Source organism: Pongo abelii, chromosome 23 (genome assembly GCF_028885655.2).
Source record: "Pongo abelii isolate AG06213 chromosome 23, NHGRI_mPonAbe1-v2.0_pri, whole genome shotgun sequence".
Lineage (NCBI taxonomy): Eukaryota > Metazoa > Chordata > Mammalia > Primates > Hominidae > Pongo > Pongo abelii.
Window position 1 is genome coordinate 24,974,577 of NC_085929.1, and position 21,664 is coordinate 24,996,240.

The 21,664-nt window shown below is 54.0% G+C and overlaps 2 protein-coding genes across 3 annotated transcripts in view; one reads left to right on the forward strand and one right to left on the reverse strand.

The window, feature by feature from the left end:
- Positions 1 to 3,325, forward strand: part of PRODH (proline dehydrogenase 1) — a 23,909-nt gene extending 20,584 nt beyond the window's left edge. The window contains exons 13-14 of the mRNA XM_024240005.3: positions 2,590 to 2,678; positions 2,754 to 3,325. Coding sequence (XP_024095773.3) covers positions 2,590 to 2,678; positions 2,754 to 2,941 — 277 coding nt within the window. The 3' untranslated portion in view covers positions 2,942 to 3,325. The remainder of the gene's footprint in view (positions 1 to 2,589; positions 2,679 to 2,753) is intronic.
- On the reverse strand, positions 1,877 to 10,443 carry DGCR6 (DiGeorge syndrome critical region gene 6). 2 transcript variants are annotated; one of them, NM_001132542.2, is given in 5 exon segments: positions 1,877 to 4,564; positions 5,008 to 5,148; positions 5,824 to 5,924; positions 9,384 to 9,544; positions 9,641 to 9,783. In NM_001132542.2, coding segments are annotated over 4 exon segments (378 nt in total). In that variant the 5' UTR covers positions 9,734 to 9,783; the 3' UTR covers positions 1,877 to 4,564; positions 5,008 to 5,125.
- Between the last annotated feature and the right edge of the window lie 11,221 nt (positions 10,444 to 21,664).

Here is a 21,664-nt window from a genome sequence, read left to right on the forward strand (position 1 = left end):
CCTCACCTCCCAGATTCCGCCTTCCCAGGGATGGGACCCCCTAGAACCCTCGGGGGCCTGGGCAGTGGCCTCACTGGCTCTCACCTTCCTAGGAGCTGAGCAGGGACTCCACTCCTCAGCAGGGCAGGGTGCCCCAGATCCAGGACTTGTGGCATGATGGGGCTCCCCAAGGAGCTGTGAAGCCATAGGGCCAGGCTTGGGGCCGGGGCTGCAGCCAACAGGACACGTCCTGGTGCTGCTCGGGGAGCTGACTCATGGCTCTGAAATCATGCAGTGATGTCCACATTCGGCCTTTGTTCATGATGCTGCTGCTTTTTCATGCCTGAAATCGCAGCACACACGTTTTTGTGCCCTGACCCTCTGCTAATTGTCATAGGTGTGTCGGTGATGAGACAGACTCACTTTTTCCACACACAGGCCTGGTGGTCAGCAGTGCCCAGCACTCGGGAGCTGGTGGGGGGTCCTCTCAGCTTGTAATCAGGACTCCCAGCCTCTGGGTGGACTCTTAATGCTGGTGGACTCACAGCCTGACTAGACACATTACCATCCAACTCCAAAAGGACAGCCTGGCCTCAGCAGGGCTTCCTCTCTCCAGTTTCCCCCCGACACCTGTCTGTCCCTACTATCTTGCTGTGGCAGTGGCTTCCCCACTGGACACAGCTTCCCCCTCCCCTGAGTGGCAGCCGGGCTCTCTCCTCATGGCCCCAAGGGCCCTGTGCCAGGCTCCCCCAATACCACGCTCACATCTCTGCCTGAGAGGCTGGACCCCTGCAGGCTTCAGCTCTGGGCCCCTGCTGTGGGTGGCTGGGGAGCTCTGGGGAGCTGGGGTCCCCTCCCCTGGGTAAGTGGTTCTAGACTATGGCAGCTGCTGTGTCCTATGCTGGGCCCAGACTGCCGCACCACCCACCCTCAAACAACCCGAGTTGGCTTTGGCCAAGGAACAAACCAGCCCCAAACTTAGAGGCTGGAACAGTGGCATGTTCTGTAGGCCAGGGGTGGGCTGGCTCAGCTGATGTTTCTGCCACTGGCTGTGCCTTTGTCCCTCTTGCGTCTGTGATCTGGGGCCGGTGGGGCCTAATGAGCTCATTCACAGCTGGGGCAGTAAAGGAGACTGCATCCCCGGTCCAGCGTCCCACAGGCCAGCCCAGGTTTGGGCATGTGGTGGGCTCAGGCTTCCAGAAGGCCTGGAGAGGGCAAGCCTCTGCTTATGTCACCTTTGGTACCTCCCTGTTGGCCAAAGTGCCTCACGAGGCCAAGCCCAGATGCCAGGTGGAGTGAGCCACTGTCCTGCGCTGGGAGGAGCCGCAGTCACTTGGCAGAGGCTGTGCACACCAGCAGGGGAGGGGGCAGCCAGCAGTGGCAGCCCGGCTCTCAGGTTCATGTCCTGGGGTTGAGGAAGACACAAGATGGGTGCCTGCTTTAGACTGGGTGGTCCCAACACTGGAGCCCAGCCCAGGGATGGTGGGAAAGGGCCTCTGGCCGATGGGTACTCTGGGAGCCAGGGCTGGGGCAGGTGGAGAACAAGGGAGGTGAGGCCCTCGGGGAGGGAGTGGGAAGCACAGCACAGGCCCTGCCAGTCACCCGGGTGATGCGTGAGCAGCAGGCGGAACTCGCCCCAGGGTGGGGGCCCCAGTGCTGTGCAGACCAGCTAAGTCGGGATACCAGGATATAGTAAGCTGGAGATGAAACTTGAGAACTGTCACTGCATGGATATTTCAAACCCTGGGAATCTTTGTAAGACCCTATAAGGGGTGGTGTGAAGACAGGACAGAGTTGAGGGCCCCACCCCAATATCTGAGCAGTGCTAATGGATATATAATGCAAGCCACATCTGTAATTTAAAATTTAGTAGCTACGTTAAAAGAAAAAGCTAAAATGAATTTCAAGAATACATTTTAATTAACCCAAAATATACAAAATATTACTTCAAATTGCATTCAAGTTGCTTTTAGAAAAGCAATGAGGCATTGTGCATTATTTTTCTAGAAAGTCTCCTAAATCCCGTGTGTATTTGACATTTACAACACATCTCGATTCAGAGCAGCCGCCTTCCGAGGACTCGGGGGCTGGTGGCAGCTGTGTGGGACACAGCAGCTGTGGGGATGGGGCAGAGGAGCAGCCCACAGAGGATGAGGGCAGGGGCCAGAGACCAGTCATACCACAGAACCCTGGAGGGGCTTGAGGAAGGGATGGCAGGAGAGCTGAGGAGCTTCTCTGCCCTGTGGGGCAGGCTGCTGGGTGGGTCAGGGCCCCAGGAAGGGCTGCACCTCCAAGAAGGGAGGTAGAGGAGAGGTGAGAGAGGAGAGGGGAGGGAAAGCAGGAGGGAGGCCTTGTTGGCTAAGGGCTGAGGCCTCCCCAGGGAGAAGAGTAGGGCAGCCCAGCAGAGTCCTGTTGGGAAGAGGCCTCACTGGGGCAGGGCCAGGCAGAGCCCATACCCCAGGCCCACCTTGCAGGGGATGAAGTCTGGAGAGAGCAGATGGGGCACCTGAGGTAGCAGGACAGGCTCAGAGCTGGGACAGGAGCCCTGTATCCCTGCACCGGGGACAGTGTCCTGGAACTGGTCCTCAGCTCCTGGCTTCACTTGCACAGGATGGAGGAGCTGGGCCTGCATCCTGCTGACCACCAGGTGTACTTCGGACAGCTGCTAGGCATGTGTGACCAGATCAGCTTCCCGCTGGGTGAGTGGGGCCCTCCCCGGTGCGATGGGGTACGGTGCTGGGCCTGGGCCTCATGGCGTATCTGCCCCCATGCAGGCCAGGCCGGCTACCCTGTGTACAAGTACGTGCCCTATGGCCCCGTGATGGAGGTGCTGCCCTACTTGTCCCGCCGTGCCCTGGAGAACAGCAGCCTCATGAAGGGCGCCCATCGGGAACGGCAGCTGATGTGGCTAGAGCTCCTGCGGCGGCTCCGAACTTGCAGCTTCTTCCATCGCCCCACCTAGCACCTGCCAGCCCACCCTCAGCCTCCAGACCCACTCCACCCCCCACAGGCCATCACCACAGCTGCAGCCAACCCCCAGATTCACCTTTTTTCACCCCAAACTTGCAGAGCTGCTGGAGGTGGGGTCAGGTGCCTCCCAGCCCTGCCAATGGTGGGGACACTCAGGTGTGGGCCGAACCTGATACCTGCCTGGGACAGCCGCTGCGAACTGTTGGGAACTCTCCTCGGATGTGTGGGCCCAAGGCCCCCACCTCTGTGACCCCCATGTCCTTGGACCTAGAGGATTGTCCACCTTCTGCCAAGGCCAGCCCACACAGCCCGAGCCCCTCGGGGAGCGGTGGCCGGGCTGGGGAGGCCTGCCTGTCAATAAACCACTGTTCCTGCAGCTGAGAGCCCTTTGGCCTCACACAGGGTCAGCTCTGGCCAACAAAGAGGGAGTGGCTCAGACAGGGTCAGAGAAGTCTCACCCCAGACTCTGGCTTCCAGCATCATCTGTTCCTGGAGGCCAGCCCCTGCGCAGACCTGGCCACTCAGGGTGCTGGACACCCCCAACCCTGACTCCACAAGGACCCAGCAAGGGCCCATGGGCCCAGGCCAGCACGGAGGGGACTCATGTAGATGCAGAGGCCAAGCTCCCCAGGTGGGCCTGGCACGCCTCCCCCTGGGGCTCCTCCTCAGGCCATTCCTGCCGCCCTGAGTCCTCTACCCCAGTGACCTGCATCAGGCTCCTCCTAGTGGTTCCCATAGGACACTGACCAGGCTGCGGCAGGCGCATACTTGCACCCCAGGCCTTCTCCCATGCTCTCCAGCCCCCAGCCCCATAAAGCAGGCTGGATGTGGTCCTCATGCCCTGGGGCTTGGATAGGGGCCCTGTACAGATGGCAGTGACAGCATCCTGGGACCAGGGCTGGGGCAGGAAAGGCTGGAGGGTCCCAGTCTCCATGCAGGGGGAAGGGTGGTGGGCTGGGCACACAGCCCAGGAAGGGGCCCCCAGGCAGAGGCCTCTGCTGCAACAGAGGTGGGGGCCCTACCAGGGACCTGGTTATGGCAGAACCTGCAGCTACCACACAAGCCACATGCGGGCCACACTGAGGCATCTTTATTTCTCTGGGTCACACAGAGCTTGGGCCTCGGAGCCTCTTCTGCATGGGGGCTGCAGCTGCCAAGGGAGCGGCTGAGACCAGAACAAGCACTCGGGTGGGCCCCAGTGCAGGTTGGGATGTGCCCCATGGAGTAAGGTATGAGAACCCCCAGCCTCACTCTGCCTGGCCCTGAAGCAGACAGCAGCAGGCTGGCCCAGCCTCCCCTTTATGAGACTATCCTAGGGTTTGACAGCAAGTCCCAGATGAAGGGTGACAGGCAGCTGGGGTCCACCTGGCCTCTCCTCAGCAGGAGGAACCCCCTGTGGGCAGCTGGAAAGGCAGTGGCCAAAGGTCAAGAAGATGAACTCTGCCCAGACTTCTGCTGCCTGTGGCTATGGTGGGACAGGGCTGCCTTTCTGGTCACACTGGGCAGCAGGCGGCTGCCAGGGACCTCCTAGTCCCAGGGCTGCCTTCCCTGCCCGGCAGCCCCTCTGCTGCAGCTTCCGGATGAGTTCCAGCAGGTTCATCTGCAGCATCAGCTCCTGGGATACAGAGGGGCCCCATGAAGGCCAGAGTGACCCCCGGGCCCCTTTCACCCCGGCCCAAGTGTGCCAGGCAGTGAGCCCACGGGGCGACCATCCTGTGAAGCCTGGCCGTGGCCTGCCAGGACAGGGTGGAATCTGAGCCTCTGCCTGCAGCAGGGCCACTTGGAATGGCATGTGGTGGGGGAGCAGAAGAGGGCCCTGTGGGGCACAGCAGGCCTGGGGAGGGTGGGCAGTGCCCATGGCTGGCTGGCTCACCCCCCTGTAGGGAATGGGCCTGGCCTCCATGCTGGGAATGGCACAGAAATCCTTTCCAGAGCCTCAATCCTTCCACTTCACCCCCTATACCCTGAGCCTGGCTCCCCAGGGACCAGCAGTGAAATCCCAGATGGAGTGGGGCCCAGGGGCACTGGGGCTAGGGCAGAGCAGGCCCAGGCACTGACCTGTGGGTTGGTGGTCACGTAGAAGCCAGCCACCCCCGCCTTCTCCAGTGTGCTCTGCTGGTCAGCCACCTTCCGGTCCAGCTCCAAGACGATCTTCCGGTCCATCGCCCGCTGCTCCTCATGGATCCGGTGCTCCACTGCCTGCCATGGGGCCGGGGATGGCATTGGGGGAGGTGAGAGCAGCTCTGCCATCAGGGGGCGGGGAGGTGAGGGCAGCTCTGCCATCAGGGGGCGGGGAGGTGAGGGCAGCTCAAACACATGCTCCTGCTGCCGTCCCCAACAGCACCAAGCTCTGACACCACCGATGCATCCTCACCACACCCAGGCCTCTCCTCAGCCATGCGAACCCCTGAAAGGGGCCCCAAGGGGCTTCCACGAATGCCTTGCCTTGGGACCACACACACATCTCCACAGGCACACCCTGCCCCATGGCTTGTTGGTTACATGCCGGTCTCTGGTTGTCCCTGTGCTCCCAGGGAGAAGGATGAGCCCCTTCCTGGCTCACCCCATCACCCCACCATTGCCTTTGTACCCCCCCGAGGCCACCTGCTCTGCGGAGACCCCAACCCACGAGGGGCACTAATGGACTCCAGGGGAGCACCGATGGGCCTTCACCCTCCACCCAGTCCCAGCACACCTGGCACCCTCAGCGAGGAGCCACCTGGTGGGACTCACTAGGCCTCCAGTGTCCCACTCAGGCCCAGGGTAGCCACCCACACCTGAGCCCCCCACACCCCTTCAGCTCAGCCCAGTCAGCAGAGCCAGGTGGTGCCCACAGGAGAGCTGGGCCGGCCACCCTGCCTGCGCCCCCAGTACCTCTAGTTCTCGCTGCTGAGCCGCCTGAAGTACAGGCAGGTTGTGGGGCCGGCAGGCCTGCTGGGCTTCCTGGTGCTTCTGCCGCAGCGCCTGCCTGAGCACTGGGAGGGATGAGAGCCCGTCAGCAGGCGGTGGGACTCGGCAGCAGCCCTCACCCATGGGCACCTGCCTTGCCAGCCCAGCAGAGCAGCCAGGCCAAAGGGGTGTCTGCACTGGGGAGGACGCCAGCCTCCTCCATCCTCCCACCCCACTGTCACCCAGGGCCAGGCCCTCCTCCGGTGGCAAGTCTCCAGAGGACTCCAGAAGGTGCGGGGCACTGAAAGAAGGTGGGATGGGGGAGACTGGCCACGTGGGGCCAAAGCTGTAGCCTGAGACCCAGGGCAGCTGGAGGAGGCAGGTGGGACGGAGGCTGCAGTCTGAGGGCTTCAGGGCCCCCACGGCCACAGGCCGTGGGACATCTACTGAAGTGTTGGAGACCACCTCAGGCAAAGGCATGGGAAAGGAGCAGGAGGAGCGGGGTCGCTAACCCTGAGCGTGGGGCCTCTGCCTACCAGGGGTGTGGTTGGCCCCTCCACCCTTGGTGCCGCCCTTCAGGGTGGGCAGCCCCCTCCCCCATTTGCAGCTCCCAGCCCCCACACAGCACCAGAGGGAGAAGGGTGAGCTGACCTGGGAGGCCCAAGTTTGGCATGAACCTGGGGTGCCATAAGCCTGTGCGGCTCTGAGCCAGGGAGTCTGTGTGGCTTTGAGGGGCTTGCCCTCGGCCACCAAGCAAAGCTCCATGGTCCCTGCTAAACTGTGCACAAACACAGATGTGCAAACTGTCTAGTCTGAAGGGAGTGTACAGAGGAAGCGATCATGGGACATAAACCATCATGGCAAAATGGAACAGCTGGCACCAGTTCATTAAGTGCCAAATGGCTACAGTTCCCCAGGAAGGAGGGGTCCCTGGCCACAACAAAACGCGAAACCCAACACTCTGTTCCTGGGAAGAGCCGTGATGTTGCAGCTCTTCTCTGGTGGCCAGTCTCCAGGGAACTCCAGGGCCCCTGAGGCTCCCCTGCAGGTAGCCTGGCTCTGGCTATGCCTACAGCCTTCCCCAATCTCCTGTTTCTTAGCATTCTGTACACACCTCGACGAAGGTATTTACCAAAAGCCCCCCTCAAGACAGCTCCATAACACAGGGAAGCAGGGAAATGTCATCTCCTTCACTCTACTGATCAAATATTGCTACAAGTGCCAGGTCCACTACCAGATTCCACTAGGTAGGCAACCAAAAGGCAAGAAGAGAGCCACGCCGGCTGCCTGGGCAGAAGGGGCCTGGCCTTAGACATGACCAGGGAACACAAAGGAGGCAGGAGCAGCCAGTCACCCCTGCCAAATCAGCAGGAGAAGCAGAAAGTCAATGCAGGCATGCCTGCTGCTGGTGGAACCAGGGCCTGGCCCAAACCTTCTGAAGGACAAACAGCACTGGGCCCAGGCAGTTGCTGAAACTCCCCATCCTGCTAGAAGGAACTACGGCTCTGTGGAAAAATGGGCGATTCCAGGACTGAGACACGGAGAAAACAAGGAAAGATGAGCCTGAACACACAGGTGAACCAGAAAACCAGAAAGTGCTCACAGAATGATGGGGCGGCATCTAAAGGAGCCTGGAGCGCCCCCACTGGCCACACGTGGCACAGTCTGAGCATTAAGGAATAATGAGCCATGCGCCTGGGATTAGTAAACTGCATGCATCTTACAGCTCAATAAAATGTTTAAAAAGACAATTGCTCAGACATTTAGGGGAAGAAGTAATGCCAATTCTACACAAACTCTTCTGGAAAACTGAAGAGGAGAGAACACTTCGAAACTCATCCTATAAGGCTGGCAAAAACCCTGATACCCAAACCAGATATTACATGAAAACTATAGACCACATTTTGTCATGAACATAGACAAAAAAATTCTTAACAAGATTTTAGCAAATCAAATCCAGCATACATAAAAAGGTTACTACAGCACGACCAAGTAGGATGGAATTCAAGTAATTGTAATTCACTGTAGTAATAGAAAATGATTAACCACGTGATCAGCTCAAGAGCTGCCAAAAAGGGATCTGTCAAAATCCAACATCCATTCTTGATAGAAACACACCAATCCTGGAGCAGATGGACACTGCCTGCCTTCTGGGAAAGGGGGCCTTGCACTGCTAGGAGGAATTTTTGCCACATTAAACCTGCCTCTAATCAGGCTCCTACCAGCAGTCCAGTGTACAGTAAACCCAGAGAGTGGAGAAGCAGGTTAAATGCAAGAGGAAGCATTTCCTCTGATAGATCCAGAGCAGGACATTCTAATTACAGAATTAGACTCTATAAAAAGTCAATGCCACAGTAAATGTTGGGGACTGTTCCAGAAGCAAAGAGACCAAAGTAACCAACTGTAGTACATGAACTTGGACTGGATCCTTATAAAGCAACAATTTGCCATTAGTTAGGTACCATGATGTGGCCGTGCACTGAAAGTCAGGAGACACCCGGAACACTTAATTTCTCAGGGGGCTACCTTCTGCAGCTGTGTAGGAGACCGCTCTTGTTCTAGAGAACTTGCTCCCAATCCAAGGCCAAGGCTGACCCCACCCCCCAGGTTGTCTGGAGGCATTCTTGGTTTTCAGGACTAGGGAGGGTACCCCTGCCATCCTGCAATGCACAAGACAGCATCTCACCATAAAGACTTACCCAGCCACAAATGTCAACATGGCTGGGTTGAAAATCCTGGTCTCCAGGAATGCTGAAGACTCTTCGTGAATGCTATGCTGTCACATGTATGTATTCTGGGATATCAAGAACTAGAGCAAAATGTTAACTACTGAACTTTCGGTGGAGAGCACAGGTGTATGCACTACACTATCTTTTCAGTTTTTCCAAATGTTTGAACTTTTAAAATAAGAAGTTTGGGGAAAAAAAACCCAGCAAAGGTGGAAATCTGATGGTGCAGGGGGACCTGCCCGATATAATTTGCAGGAAAGGGCTCCCAAGCCCAGGAAGCATGCGGCTCAAGTGGGAAGCTCTTCCGGTTTGGGAGGGCGCCACAGGAGACAGTGCTTAGGAATTTGATGTGCAACTGGAATGAGGCCCTGCGAGGCCTGAGAGGGAACTGACCCTGAAGGACGCTTGCTGCACAACTGTCAACAGACCTCCAACTACCTAAGGGCGCTGCACAGCTGTCAACAGAACTCCAATTACCAGAGGGCAACGCAGTCAGATCTACCACCAGAGTCAGCCTGCCGGCCAACCAAGCACGGAGGCCTAGGGCCATCAGGCCTGGAAGGGGGTGGGGCACAGGGAAGCCCGAACGGGGAGTTTCTGCTAAGAAGGGGGGTGCTGCGCAACTGAAAACAAAACTCGTTGGACACATTGGTCACCAAAAAGGCGCTGTCTCAGTCTCTGCGCCCTTGATTTTGTTAATCTTAGAAACCTCTTCCGAACACTCCCAAGGAAGGAGCCGAGCTGCACAGATACCAAGAGCTGCCGGGAGGCGCCGACCCCGAGGAGGCGGCACCTCCTCCCGCTGCCCCCGCACACCTCGGTGCTCGTTCTGTAGGCGCAGGCGCTGGTTGTACAAGCTCTTTTCGGTGAGGTGCTGGATCTCCAGTAGCCCCTGCACGATTTCGAACACGGTGCCGTCGAGAAGCGCCAGGGCCAGGTCGCTGAGCGTGGTGTAGGACAGGCGCTGCTGGAAAGAGCTGCGGGTAGGGGCGCGCGGTGAGCCCCGGCGGGACACGATGCGGCCTCGGCAGGCCTCCGCCCGCCCCGCCCGCGTACCTGGGCAACTCCTTCACCAGGCTTTGTAGCGCTGACAGCAACTGGTAGTGTCGCTCCTGCTGCCGGGCACAGTCCGCCACCTCCTCCAAGGCGCCCGCGTAGCGGTCCATGACGCGGATGCCCGCTAGCCGCCGGCTGCAGCGACGAGCACCCCCAGCTCACGTCATCCCAACCGCGGCGGGTCCCGCCCCTTTTATGACAGTCCGGAGGGCAGCGCGCCCCGCCCCTCTTACGACAGTCCCCAGCGCGGCGCGCCTCGCGCCTTCCCCGCCCACAACCACGCGCCCCGCCCCTTGCGTCATTCAGAAGGAGACGCGCCCCGCCCCTCCGCGGTGGCTGCAAGGAGGTTTTCGCTCAGCTCAGGCTCGCACCTTCCTGCTCCCCGCGCGACCTTAGAGGCGAGACTCCGCCGCCTGGATATCGCAGGACCGTGGAGAATCCCACCGGCCCTTGCTGAGTCATTGCGGGCTGAGGTCCGGGCTCCGCGCCTGCGCGCCTGCGAGGTGGACTGTCCCGGTCACCGGCCTTCCCAGAGGCAGGGGTCTTGGGCCAGAGCCCACAGGACCTGGGTCTAAGGCACCATCCGCGGCCGAGCAGTGGCGCTGGGGTCTGTCTGCGTCCTCTCTGCCCCCGGGGTGAGACAGACAAGACCACCCTAGAGCCTCTGGGCCCGGACAGTTGGAGCCGGATCCCCATCTGGGCCTGCTGTGGTCGCCCCGGGGTGCCCGGCCCGCAGCCGGAATCGCGAGCCCAGACTGCGCTCTCCCCGCTCCCCAGACCAGCTGCTGGGCCGGGGCTGGGGAGCTTCTGGTGGCTGGTGTGGGCGGCAAGCCACCCAGGCGCTGAGGCAAGAGACCGAGGACACGAGCTGTTGCAGTATAATAAAATATAAAACAAAAATAGTTATAACAGATATAGATCTTAGATATGATTATATATGAATATCAATAATCATTAGTTGGTAGCAATTACTCTTTATTCCAATATTAGAATAATCCTTGCTGTATAATCATTAACCTAGGAAAAACCAGGCCATACAGAGGAGCTGAGGGGACACAATGAGGAGTGACCAGAAGACAAGAGTGCGAGCCTTCTGTTATGCCCAGACAGGGCCACCAGAAGGGCTCCTTGGTCTAGCGGTGACGCCAGCGTCTGGGAAGACGCCCGTTGCCAGGCAGACCGTGGTCTAGCGGTAGTGAAAAGTGTCAAGGAACAACACCCGCTGCTTAGCAGACCGGGAAAGGGAGGCTCCCTTTCCCCGGGGGAGTTTAGAGAAGACTCTGCTCCTCCACCTCTTGTGGAGGGCCTGACGTTAGTCAGGCTCACCCACAGTTATCCGGAGGCCTAACCGTCTCCCTGTGATGCTGTGCTTCAGTGGTCACGCTCCTAGTCCGCCTTCATGTTCCATCGTGTACACCTGGCTCTGCCTTCTAGATAGCAGTAGTCAATTAGTGAAAGTACTAAAAGTCTCTGATATGCAGAAATAATGGCATAAGCTGTCTTTCTCTCTGTCTCCTCTCCCTCTTTGCCTTGGCTGCCAGGCAGGGAAGGGCCCCCTGTCCAGTGGACACGTGACCCATGTGACCTTACCTATTATTGGAGATGGCTCACACTATTTACCCTGCCCCTTTTGCTTTGTATCCAATAAATAACAGCGCAGCCAGACATTCGGGGCCACTACCGGTCTCTACGCATTGGTGGTAGTGGTCCCCCGGACCCAGCTGTCTTTTCTTTTATCTCTTTGTCTTGTGTCTTTATTTCTACACTCTCTTGTCGCCGCACACGGGGAGAGACCCACCGACCCTGTGGGGCTAGTCCCTACAGGCTGGGGCTGAACCGGCTAGGAACAGGTTTTAACAGGAGGGGTTTGGGTGGAGGAATGGCTCCTGCAAAGGCCCTGCCAGAGTCGGGTCAGGTGGATGGGCGAGAGGACCGGTGTGGCCAGGCTGCGGAAGCCAGCACAGGAGACAAGGGCGGGGGCTGTACATTACAGAGACTGCTGGGGGCTTGTCCAAAGAGCAGCAGGGGGCACGGAAGGGCCTGGGGACACAGACACGATCAGACTTGCATTTCATCAGGCATTCTTTAGCTGCCTGCAGGGTGGCTGGGCTGTGTGAGATGACCCTTCTTTGACCAGGTTAGGAATTATGACTGGTTTCCAGAGAGAACATTGGTTAGCAGTTGGCTATGGGGGGAGAGGGGGCATTGAGACAACTGGGGTCCCCCTGAAGTGCCAGCAAAGTCTCTGGTTTTCTCCAGGATCTGTTTCCTCAGTCCCTGGCAGGATTGGCTCCCCTGCAGGCCATGTCTTTGTGATCCCTTCCAGACAGAAACCAGGAGTGAATAAAGTGAATAATGACAAGCGCTCAGGCCACTGCCGTGGAGGGCGGTCCACAACCCAGAGCTGGTCATGCGCCGGGCACCCTGGCCTCCAGGTCCCTCAGAATGTCAGGAGCTGGAGGTGGGACTCGAGATTGTGGGAGCTGAGCCTGTAAGCGAGTAACCAGGAGCCAGCTGGGGCTGGGCTTGGTCACTGTCACCTCCCCCGGAGGTCGTGAGTGGGATGAGCAGCTGGGTGAAGATGCCTGCCTGTTTCACCAGTGTCCCTGCCCTCAGTCCCCCAGTCCATGAAGGGTGTCTGTGTGGAGACTGGGAGGATAAAGGGCAGCCCCACGTGACAATGATATGTGCTGTGGCCAGCTGGGCAACACTGTCGCCAGCTCCGGGGTCTGCCAGGTGGGGTGGGGACTGTGAGCCACAGCAGGAGCAGGCCAGGCCTCGGTTTGGACACCTGCTCCTCTGCCTTGTCCGGGTGCTGATGCAGGAAGACCCCTTCTCCAACCCTTGGTGCAACGTCTGACCTGACCAGCTTCCCCAGCCCAGCAACACTGCTCCCCTAATGTGGATGTCAACCTAAAGAAACAAACTAAACCACAGTTCATATAGAGAGTTTGTGTGGACCAAGGCTGACAGAGCTGCCCAGGACACACCAAGTTGCCGTGGGAGTGCTTCATTCAGCCTTATTACAACAAGTTTTTAAAGACTGAAGGGGACAAGGAGTGGGTTGATACGAAGTTAGCAGGAATTCTGACTGCTTTCCAGAGAGAACCTTAGTGACTGGCTATACAGTGTTGGACTACAGGGTAAGAGTTATGGTGTCCAGCGTCTGGCTTTTTATGTCTACTTGGCGTCAGTCTGGAACCCACAGAGCAATTGGCTTCAAGAGGTCTTTAGCTCAAGTGGGAGTGACATGTGACTGCTGTTTCATTCCAGTGCCTCTCTGGGCCAGATAATTAAAGGGGGCTCGCATTCCTCATATAAAAAGTTATTTTCTTTTGCATGGACATGAGCAGTGGGTCACTCAGGCATGGGGACTCCTGTGGGTCTTCAGGGAGGAGTCTCATCCCCCAGAGCCCCAGGGATGGGTGATGTGTGTGTAGGAATGGGGGAGCTGTGCGCAGACATGCGTGTCCCCTGTGTGTGTGCACACAGTGGGCCCCACGGCTCTTTACATCAGGTGGTATCCACCGAAGGCCTTTGCTCTGTGGCCACTGTCCACCTCCACTTAGCCTCCCAAGTCCTCCAGGCTGGCTGGTGACACCTTGGGTTAGTGTGGGGTGACTGGTGTGTGTTGGGGAGCTGCAGGTCCCCTATCTCTGACACAGGTGTGTCTGGGCAAACACCAAGTCTGTGGTTTGAAGGGATGGGAGCCTGTGTGTATGTGTGTGCACGTGCATGTGTGGCAAAAGGCTTTGCTGCGTGGCTTTTGTGTGGGTCTGTCTTTGAGTGTCACGTGTGCCTTTCTGTGTTTCTCTGTGAGTTTTTGTGTGTCAGGTTGTGTGTCCATTGTGTGGGCGGAGAAGCAGCTCTGCCGTGGGGCCTTCAGCCATTGCAGGATCCCCATAGGCCACGCAGAGGTGCACACAGCAGCTGACCTAAGCCTGTTCCTCCCAGAACATCAGGCTGCACCCAGGACACCACTCACTCCCTCTGTCTCCCGAGACTGTTCCTCACTGCCTGCCTCACTGGCCCTGGTGAGGGTGAGGCTCCCTGCCCCCCGCCCTCACAACAGAGCTGCAGATGAGGACGCCCCCCAGCTGCAGTCTCAAGGGGCTACTCCACTGTGGGTGTCCCGCAACGCATGCCCTCTGACCCCTTTTGTTTCAGTGCTGTCCATTTTAGTGTGTGGCACCAGGACGGCAGGGAGCTGCCACCTCAGGCTTCTCTTATTTTTACTCTGTGAGTAATAAGCTCTGAATGAGAGGGGCTCATTGTGTCTTTATTGTCAAGTCAGTCAGGCCTTGGCCTTGGCGTGTCTTGCGTGTGCTTGACAAATGTATTGCCCATGGGGTCTGGTGGAGGCACAGCACCCTTTTAGAAGACAGGGTCTGTGCGGACCAGTTACAGGTGACATTTCCTGGGCACAGCTCTTGCCTAAGTGGTGTGGGATGGGAGGAGGGCGGGGCCTCCCACTGTCCCACCAGCAAAATGGGCTGTGTGGCCAGCTCCTCAGGACCCGAAAGCATTTGCTCCAGGTTGATAAAATGTTGCGGTGTTGGGTGGCAAGAGTAGGATTGAAACCAGCCACCCAGTTGGTGCTTTGTTACCATCAGAAGTGTTTGCTGAGTCAAAGCAAATGGCCACTCAAAACCGAGTGGGCTGAGTGCGGTGACTCACACCTGTAATCCCAGCACTTTGGGAGGCCAAGGTGGGCAGATGGCTTGAGGCCAGGAGTTCAAGACCAGCCTGGGCAAAAGGGTGAGAGCCTGTCTTTACAAAAAATTCAAAAAATTAGCTGGCATAGTGGCATGTGCCTGAAGTCCCAGCTACTTGGGAGACTGAGGTGGGATCACTTGAGCCCAGGAGGTCCAGGCTGCAGTGAGCTGAGATCACACCACTGCACTGCAGCCTGGGCAACAGAACAAGAACCAAATAATAAATAAGTAAGTAAGTAAGTAAATCCATCCATCCACCCCAGAGTGAGTCAGCCGGGGCTGCTGTGTTGCTCCTCCCTCACCCACAGGATTCCCTGGTTCCAGCCAGGAGACGATGGTCAACAGCCACTGCTATAGTGGTGCCTAGTTAAAACTCTTTGGTTTCTGTTTCTGTAAAAAAAACTGTCTAATTGCATTTGGGCAAAAAACTTGCAGTGAAGAGAGAAAAAGAGATGAAAGCAACCTGTGAGGGAGGCTCGGGTTGACGTGCGGCATGTGCTGTTGTGTGAGTGTGATGGGTGTGTCGGTTTGCACTGTAGATGCTCAGGAAGTGAGGATGTGTGGAGTACTGACTGTATACATGACGCCTCCACTGGCTGGCCGAGTAGAGTTTCATGAAACAATGTTGGTGGACTCAGCCCTGAATCCCTCAGGCAGTCAGAGAGCAACCTCTGTCTTTTTCTTTTTCTTTTCTTTTCTTTTATTATTATTATTATTTTTTTTTGAGATGGAGGCTCGCTCTGTTGCCCAGGCTGGAGTGCGGTGGCGCGATCTCGTTTCACTGTAACCTCTGCCTCCCAGTTTCAAGTGATTCTCCTGCCTCAGCCTCCTGAGTAGCTGGGATTACAGGCGCGCGCCACCATGCCCGGCCTTCTCTGTCTGTTACAAAGTAAAGAACTTGAGGTTCCTCATGCCAAAGCTGCAACTCCTGTAAAAGCAGGTGTGTTTGTTTTGCAGAAAAGAGGCCACATGCCACAGGGCTTTGCCCTGCGTGCTCCAGAGAGATTTTAGAATGGAAAACAGGCCTGCCCAGATGAAGAGATGTCACTGTGTGTGTGTGTCTATGGGCTACCATAACAAAGGACCACAGATGGAGGCCAACAACAGGAATGTGTTTTCTTACAGTTCTGATGGCCAGAGGGCTGAGATCAAGTTGTTGGTAGGGTTGGGTTCTGTAAACCAAAAATAAAATTCTAAGACCCCTTCTCTTGGCCAAGGGCATTCCAGAGTTCAGGCAGTGATGAGAAGCAGAGGTTGGACATGTCTCGTTTTACCCTTCTCCCTTTTGGAATTCAGGAAAAGCTGACCAACATTAACATCAATATAGACCTTAAGTCTGATCAGAAACATTTATAATCTACTCTCTCTGAAGCCTGCTACCTGGAGGCTTCATCTGCATAAAACTTTGCTCTCCATAATCCTTTATCATCATAACCCAGACATTCCTCTCTATTGATGCCAGGTCTTTAGATAATAACTTCACTCTTTCAACCAATTGCCAATCAGAAAACCTTTAAATCTACCTATGACCCCAAAGCCCCCTGCTTTGAGTTGCTCTGCCCTTCCAGACCGAGCCGATTGTAAATCTGATCTGTACTGATTGATGTCTCATGTCTCCCTAAAAAGTATAAAAGCAAGCTGTACCCTGACCACCTTGGCCATGTGTCATCAGGACCTCCTGAGGCTGTGTCATAGGTGTATCCTTAACCTTGGCAAAATGGACTTGCTAACTGGATTGAGACCTGTCTCAGATACTTCTGGGCTCACAGTTCCTTCTGAGGGATGTAAGGGAAGGATCTGCTCTAGGACTCTCCTTGGCTTGTTGATGGCTGACATCTCCCTGTGTCTTCACAATGTCTTCCCTCTGTGTGTCTTGTTAAAAGAAAAATTTCAGCCAAATTACATTTAAAAGAGTTTAACTGAGCAAAGAACAATTTGTGAGTTGGCAGCCTCCCAAGCCAGAGTAGGCTCAGAGACTCCAGCACAGGCACGTAGTGAAAGACTTATGGACAGAAAAAGGAGAGTGACCTACAGAAAACAGAAGTGAGGAACAGAAACAACCGGATTGGTTATGGCTCGGCGTTTGCCTCATTTCAACACAGTTTGAACAGTTGGCCACATTTAATTGGCCAAAACTCAGTCATTGGCGCAAAAGTAGGCTAGAGTCTGTTTACAGTTCCATTTAGGTTATAGTTTACAATGTGCAGAGAAACCTTTAGGCTAAACTTAAAATACGTAATGAGGTAGTTTTAGACTAAACTTGATTTAACAGTCTGTTTCCAAATTTCTTCTGCTAAAGACACCAGTTATAGAGTGGGATTAGGGTTCGCCTCAATGACCATGAGGTCATTTAACTTAATTACTTCTGTAAAGACCCTATCTCCAAATACAGTCACCTCCTGGGATAACTGGAGGTCAGGACTTCAACACATGAATTAGAAGGGAGACAAAATTGAACCCATCACAGTCACAAGGGTCAGATTGATGAGTTTGTTCCATCAGCACCTCCAGGCTGTTGGGGAACGTGCAATCTTCTCTTGGCCCCACAGTCAGCCTTTGGGAAACTCTTCAGCTCCTGGCAACAAGCTCCTGGAGTGGAAGAGTAGACCCAGGCCAAGGGAAATGCCCTTCTGTGTAAGGCAGAGAAAAGGGCCACAGTGGAAAATCCAGACTAGGCTGGAGGACCCTGTGGGCCTGGTTGTGACACCAGGGTATTTCCAAAGAGATCGGTGATCTGCCCACAAGGGAGGTTCTCTCCCAGGCCATGGAAGGACCACACATTTAAAGATCCCCATCTCGGCCAGGTGCAGCGGCTCACGCCTGTAATCCCAACACTTTGGGAGGCCGAGGCGGGTGGATCCCCTGAGGTTAGGAGTTTGAGACCAGCATGGTCAACATGGTGAAACCCCGTCTCTACTAAAAATACAAAAATTAGCTAGGTGTGATGGTGGGCGCCTGTAATCCCAGCTACTCGGGAGACTGAGGCAGGAGAATCGCTTGAACCCCAGAGGCAGAGGTTGCAGTGAGCCCAGATTGTGCCATTGAACTCCAGCCTGGATGACAAGAGTGAAACTCCGTTAAAAAAAAAAAAAAAAAAAAAAAAAAAACGTAAATAAAAATAAAGATCCCCGTCTCCTTTGGTGTTTGCTGGGCGCGATCAGAGGCCTGGAGGCCCCAGACCCCTCCTGAGGCCTGTGCTGCTCTAACTGGTGTCTGTCCATCCAACACCTTCACACTTCCCTCCCTAGGCCTGAGAACCAGGGGAGCGGATGTGGAAATGCCAGTTTGAGGGCAGGAGAAAATGAGATGAGATGTCCAGCTCCAGTAGTGAGGGAGGGAAAAGGGAAGTGAATTCTCCTTCCCCAGCCTTTGTGCCACTCAGGCCCTCAGTGGATTGGGTGATGCCTGTCACACTGGGAAGGGCTGTCTGCTTTACCCACTGGCTAACATGCTAAATGCACCTGGAAATGCTCCCATGGACACAGGTGGAACAGTGTGCAATCCGGGCATGCTATGGCCCAGCCAGGATGGTCAACATAAAATCAACCATCACAGGACCATGGGGGTTGGTGAACGATCTCTGAGCTCACTAGAGAGAAACCTCCAGTGAACGAAGAGGAGGCACCAATACTCTGATTCCGATTTGCTTGCTCAAGTATTGGCGGCAGCTCACGCCTCACCTGGAGACCTTGCTCAGCTCATCACATAAGATCTTTTAAAAGGCAGCCACTTTTGCGTCGCAATTCAGCCAACAAGCCTAGAAACCATCCAACAGGCCATGCGTGTGGCCTTTGTGCTCGGTCCGGGCCTGCCGTGCACTGGCTGTGCACCAAGCCTGGTCTGGGAGGGGGTTTTCTCCTGTCAGCCCTGCCAAGTAAAGCCTTTGTTATTGCCTGTGGTCAGGACTGACAAATCACACACAGGAGCCGGACTCAATTATGACACTATGTGACATGTGTCATCACAAATAGCCAAAACTACGGACACAGACCTAAGACACATTATGCTGCTTTATAACATATGCTATTGTGAAAGTAGATAAAATGTAAAAGCTGCTGGGACCCCCCCAGACACTCTGAGCCTTGAGATAGATGTGACTCATCTGAGCCACATAAGCAGGTAGTTGCAACTTCAGCTTCTTAGATCATAAATTCTCTCTTCCTCATTGTTCATGTTCTGTAAATGACCAGGAGAAACCAGAGACCAGGCCTCCCCTTCTAGTCACTGATCTTTGTCATAGATTAACTGTGTCCTTTATTGTCCTGTACCTAACTCAGACGAGATGGTGCAAAAGATCCCATGCCTTTTACATCTTCATTGTGGAATGTTAAATGCCTTTCTCAAAAGGAATACTACCTTGACTAATCAGATTACTGTAACTGCGTGCTAGCCTTGAGGGAATATGTTGAAACCCTGCTAAGCTTCCCAAACCTTATTTATGTAAACGAGCCCCAAAACTTCTCCACTTTGGAGCACTGAATTCCATTCTTTGGAATCTGTGTTCCTAGGTGGCTGCCATCAAGGTTTGTGCTCAAATAAACTCTACATTTAACCATATTTCCTGAGACTTGTTATTTAAGGTTGACAATATCATATGGCAGCCAAGAGATGGCCTGCAGATGTGAGTCACATTGTATCACTGGATGACTTATTTTAATTTTTTATTTTTGAGGCAGGGTCTAGCTTTGTTGCCCGGGCTGGAGTGCAGTAGCACAATCTCGGCTCACTACAGCCTCTGCTTCCTCAGCTCAAGCCATCCTCCCACCTCAGCCTCCTGAGTAGGTGGGAATGCAGACACACACCACCAGGCCTGGCTAATTTTTGTATTTTTAGTAGAAACAGGGTTTCACCATGTTGCCCAGGCTGGTCTCGAACTCCTGAGCTCAAGCAATCTACCCACCTCGGACTCCCAAAGTGTGGGGATTATAGGTGTGAGCCACCGTGCCTGGCCCACTGGATGACTTATGATATCATGTGTGACACTGTGACATCATGTGAGTCAGGGATGTACCCCATTCTCAGCTGCTATATGCTATGTTACACTGACAGAATGGGAATGAGGAATGTGTCCCACTCTCTCAGCTGTTGTATTATATCATACAAGGTGCAGTGACTAAATATGTCAGCTGTGTCCTCATCCTACATAGCATATGAGAGTGTGTGACAGGAGATAGGATGCAGACCTGAGAAGCATTAAACATCTAGGCAATAAAGGTGCCAACATCAGCTGAGAGCGCAGGCAGACCTCAGTCACATTTGTCACTGTGTAACTAAAAATACAAAATTAGCTGGGTGAGGTGGTGCACGCCTGTGGTCCCCACTACTCAGGAGCCTGAGGCAGGAGAATTGCTTGAACCCAGGAGGCAGAGGTTGCAGTGAGCTGAGATTGCACCACTGCACTCCAGCCTTGGGGACAGAGTGAGACTGTATCTCAAAAAAAAAAATAAAATAAAATAATCTAGGACAACCAAGAGAGGGACTCAGGCTCACCTTACTCTATGTCACATGTGATATATAACACTTGAGGGGGACACACACTTGTCACTTTGTATCACTATGTCCTATATGATAGCCAATGATAACCCAAGAGGGGGAGGCAGCCCTGTTCACACCATGTCACTTATGATATTATATGACATCAAGGAGCCCAGACCTCAGTTGCATTATGTCACTATGGCACATACAGTATCATACAACAACTGACAGAAGGGTTGCAGGCCTGATTCACAGTGTATGTGAGTCACAAATGTCACTTATGACATCATACAGCAGGAGAGGTGATAGTCATTACTCACCTCGGATCACATTGTCACACATGATACCATATGATAGCAGAGGGGGATGCAGAACTGAGTTGTATTATGTCACTATGTAACCTGTGATAGATGATAGCTGATGGGGGTGAAGACCAAAGTCACATTTTGTACCTACATTATATGAAATATACAACATGCATGAGGGAGATGCAGACACAAATCACACTGTGTGCTGTGTCCCATATATGTGTTTAATTTCTGTGTTTAAGAGAGCTGGGTTCATGAATGAACTTAGTCACTGCACCTTGTATGATATAATACAACAGCTGAGAGAGTGGGACACACTCCTCATTCCCATTCTGTCAGTGAGTGACCACACCTTGTGTTAACTGTATGAGCCACTGTGTTTGGCCGTGTATAGTGCATGTGGCACATTGTTCACTGATACATATTTGCTCCGTATTGAAGTGAGGCAGATGCATGAGTGATTGAGAATAATGCTACCTCGGTGAAGCATTGCATTAGAAGCATGAGGTTCAGGTACTACCGTCTTCTGTGATCCATATTTAAATGTTAATTTTAACAGTTAGGTCTACCATGAGTGAATGAGCCTCACATTATCTTTGAGAATCGATGTGTTTATCAGGGTGTGGTTCATCTAAGATAGCCTTCTTTAATACATGTTCACTATCTGTGTTTATTAGAAATAGGTTTGTGAGTGACTTAGCATAGTGTTTTCCCTATGAAACCCTGTTTATTTATTTATTTTTTTTTTGAGATGGAGTTTTGCTCTTGTCACCCAGGCTGGAGTGCAATGGTGTGGTCTCGGATCACTGCAACATCTGCCTCCCAGGTTCAAGCAATTCTCCTGCCTCAGCTTCCTGATTAGCTGGGATTACAGGCGTCTGCCACAACACCCAGCTAATTTTTGTATTTTTAGTAGAGATGGGGTTTCACCATGTTGACCAGGCTGGTCTCCAGCTCATGACCTCAGGTGATCTGCCCGCCTCAACCTCCCAAAGTGCTGGAATTACAGGTGTGAGCTACCACACCCGGCCGAAACCCTGTTTTAAGAAGTGTGTGGTGCAGGTCCTACATTCTTTGTTGTTCCAAGTTCAAACCCTGTGTTTAACAGAGACAGGTACAAGATTGCCTAGGTGTAGCATAGACTCTTGGAAATACTGTGGTTAGCATTCTGTGTTTTCTGTAGTATAGTTTCAGTGATGCCTGTTTAGATAGTTTATCAGATCTAGGTACTAGTGTTATCTCAGTGAAACACTGTTTAGCTGCATGTGGTGCATGTAATACTTCGTTCATTGATATTTGTTTAAATCAATCAGTGTCTACCAGAATTAGATATATGAGTTACTGAGAATAGCCTAATCGCTGAAAATGTTTTCCAGCCTATGGTGCATGTAATATACTCTTCTATGGTACCTCTTTCCAATTTTTTTATTGTGGCAAAATATACATAACAGATTATACCATTTTTAAGTGTAGAATTTAGTGGTAGTAAATTTAGAGAGAATCTTGAAAGCAGCAAGAGAAAAGTGACTTCTCATGTGCAAGG

Bases quoted from the DNA above. Each gene is read 5' to 3' on its own strand.
- DGCR6 (XM_009236847.3), bottom strand. From the start codon at position 9,733: ATGGACCGCTACGCGGGCGCCTTGGAGGAGGTGGCGGACTGTGCCCGG. The intron at 5,925-9,383 runs GTGTGCGGGGGC...CATCCCTCCCAG, and splicing joins CCTACAGAACGAGCACCGAG to TGCTCAGGCAGGCGCTGCGG. The intron at 5,149-5,823 runs GTACTGGGGGCG...GCCCCATGGCAG, and splicing joins CTCAGCAGCGAGAACTAGAG to GCAGTGGAGCACCGGATCCA.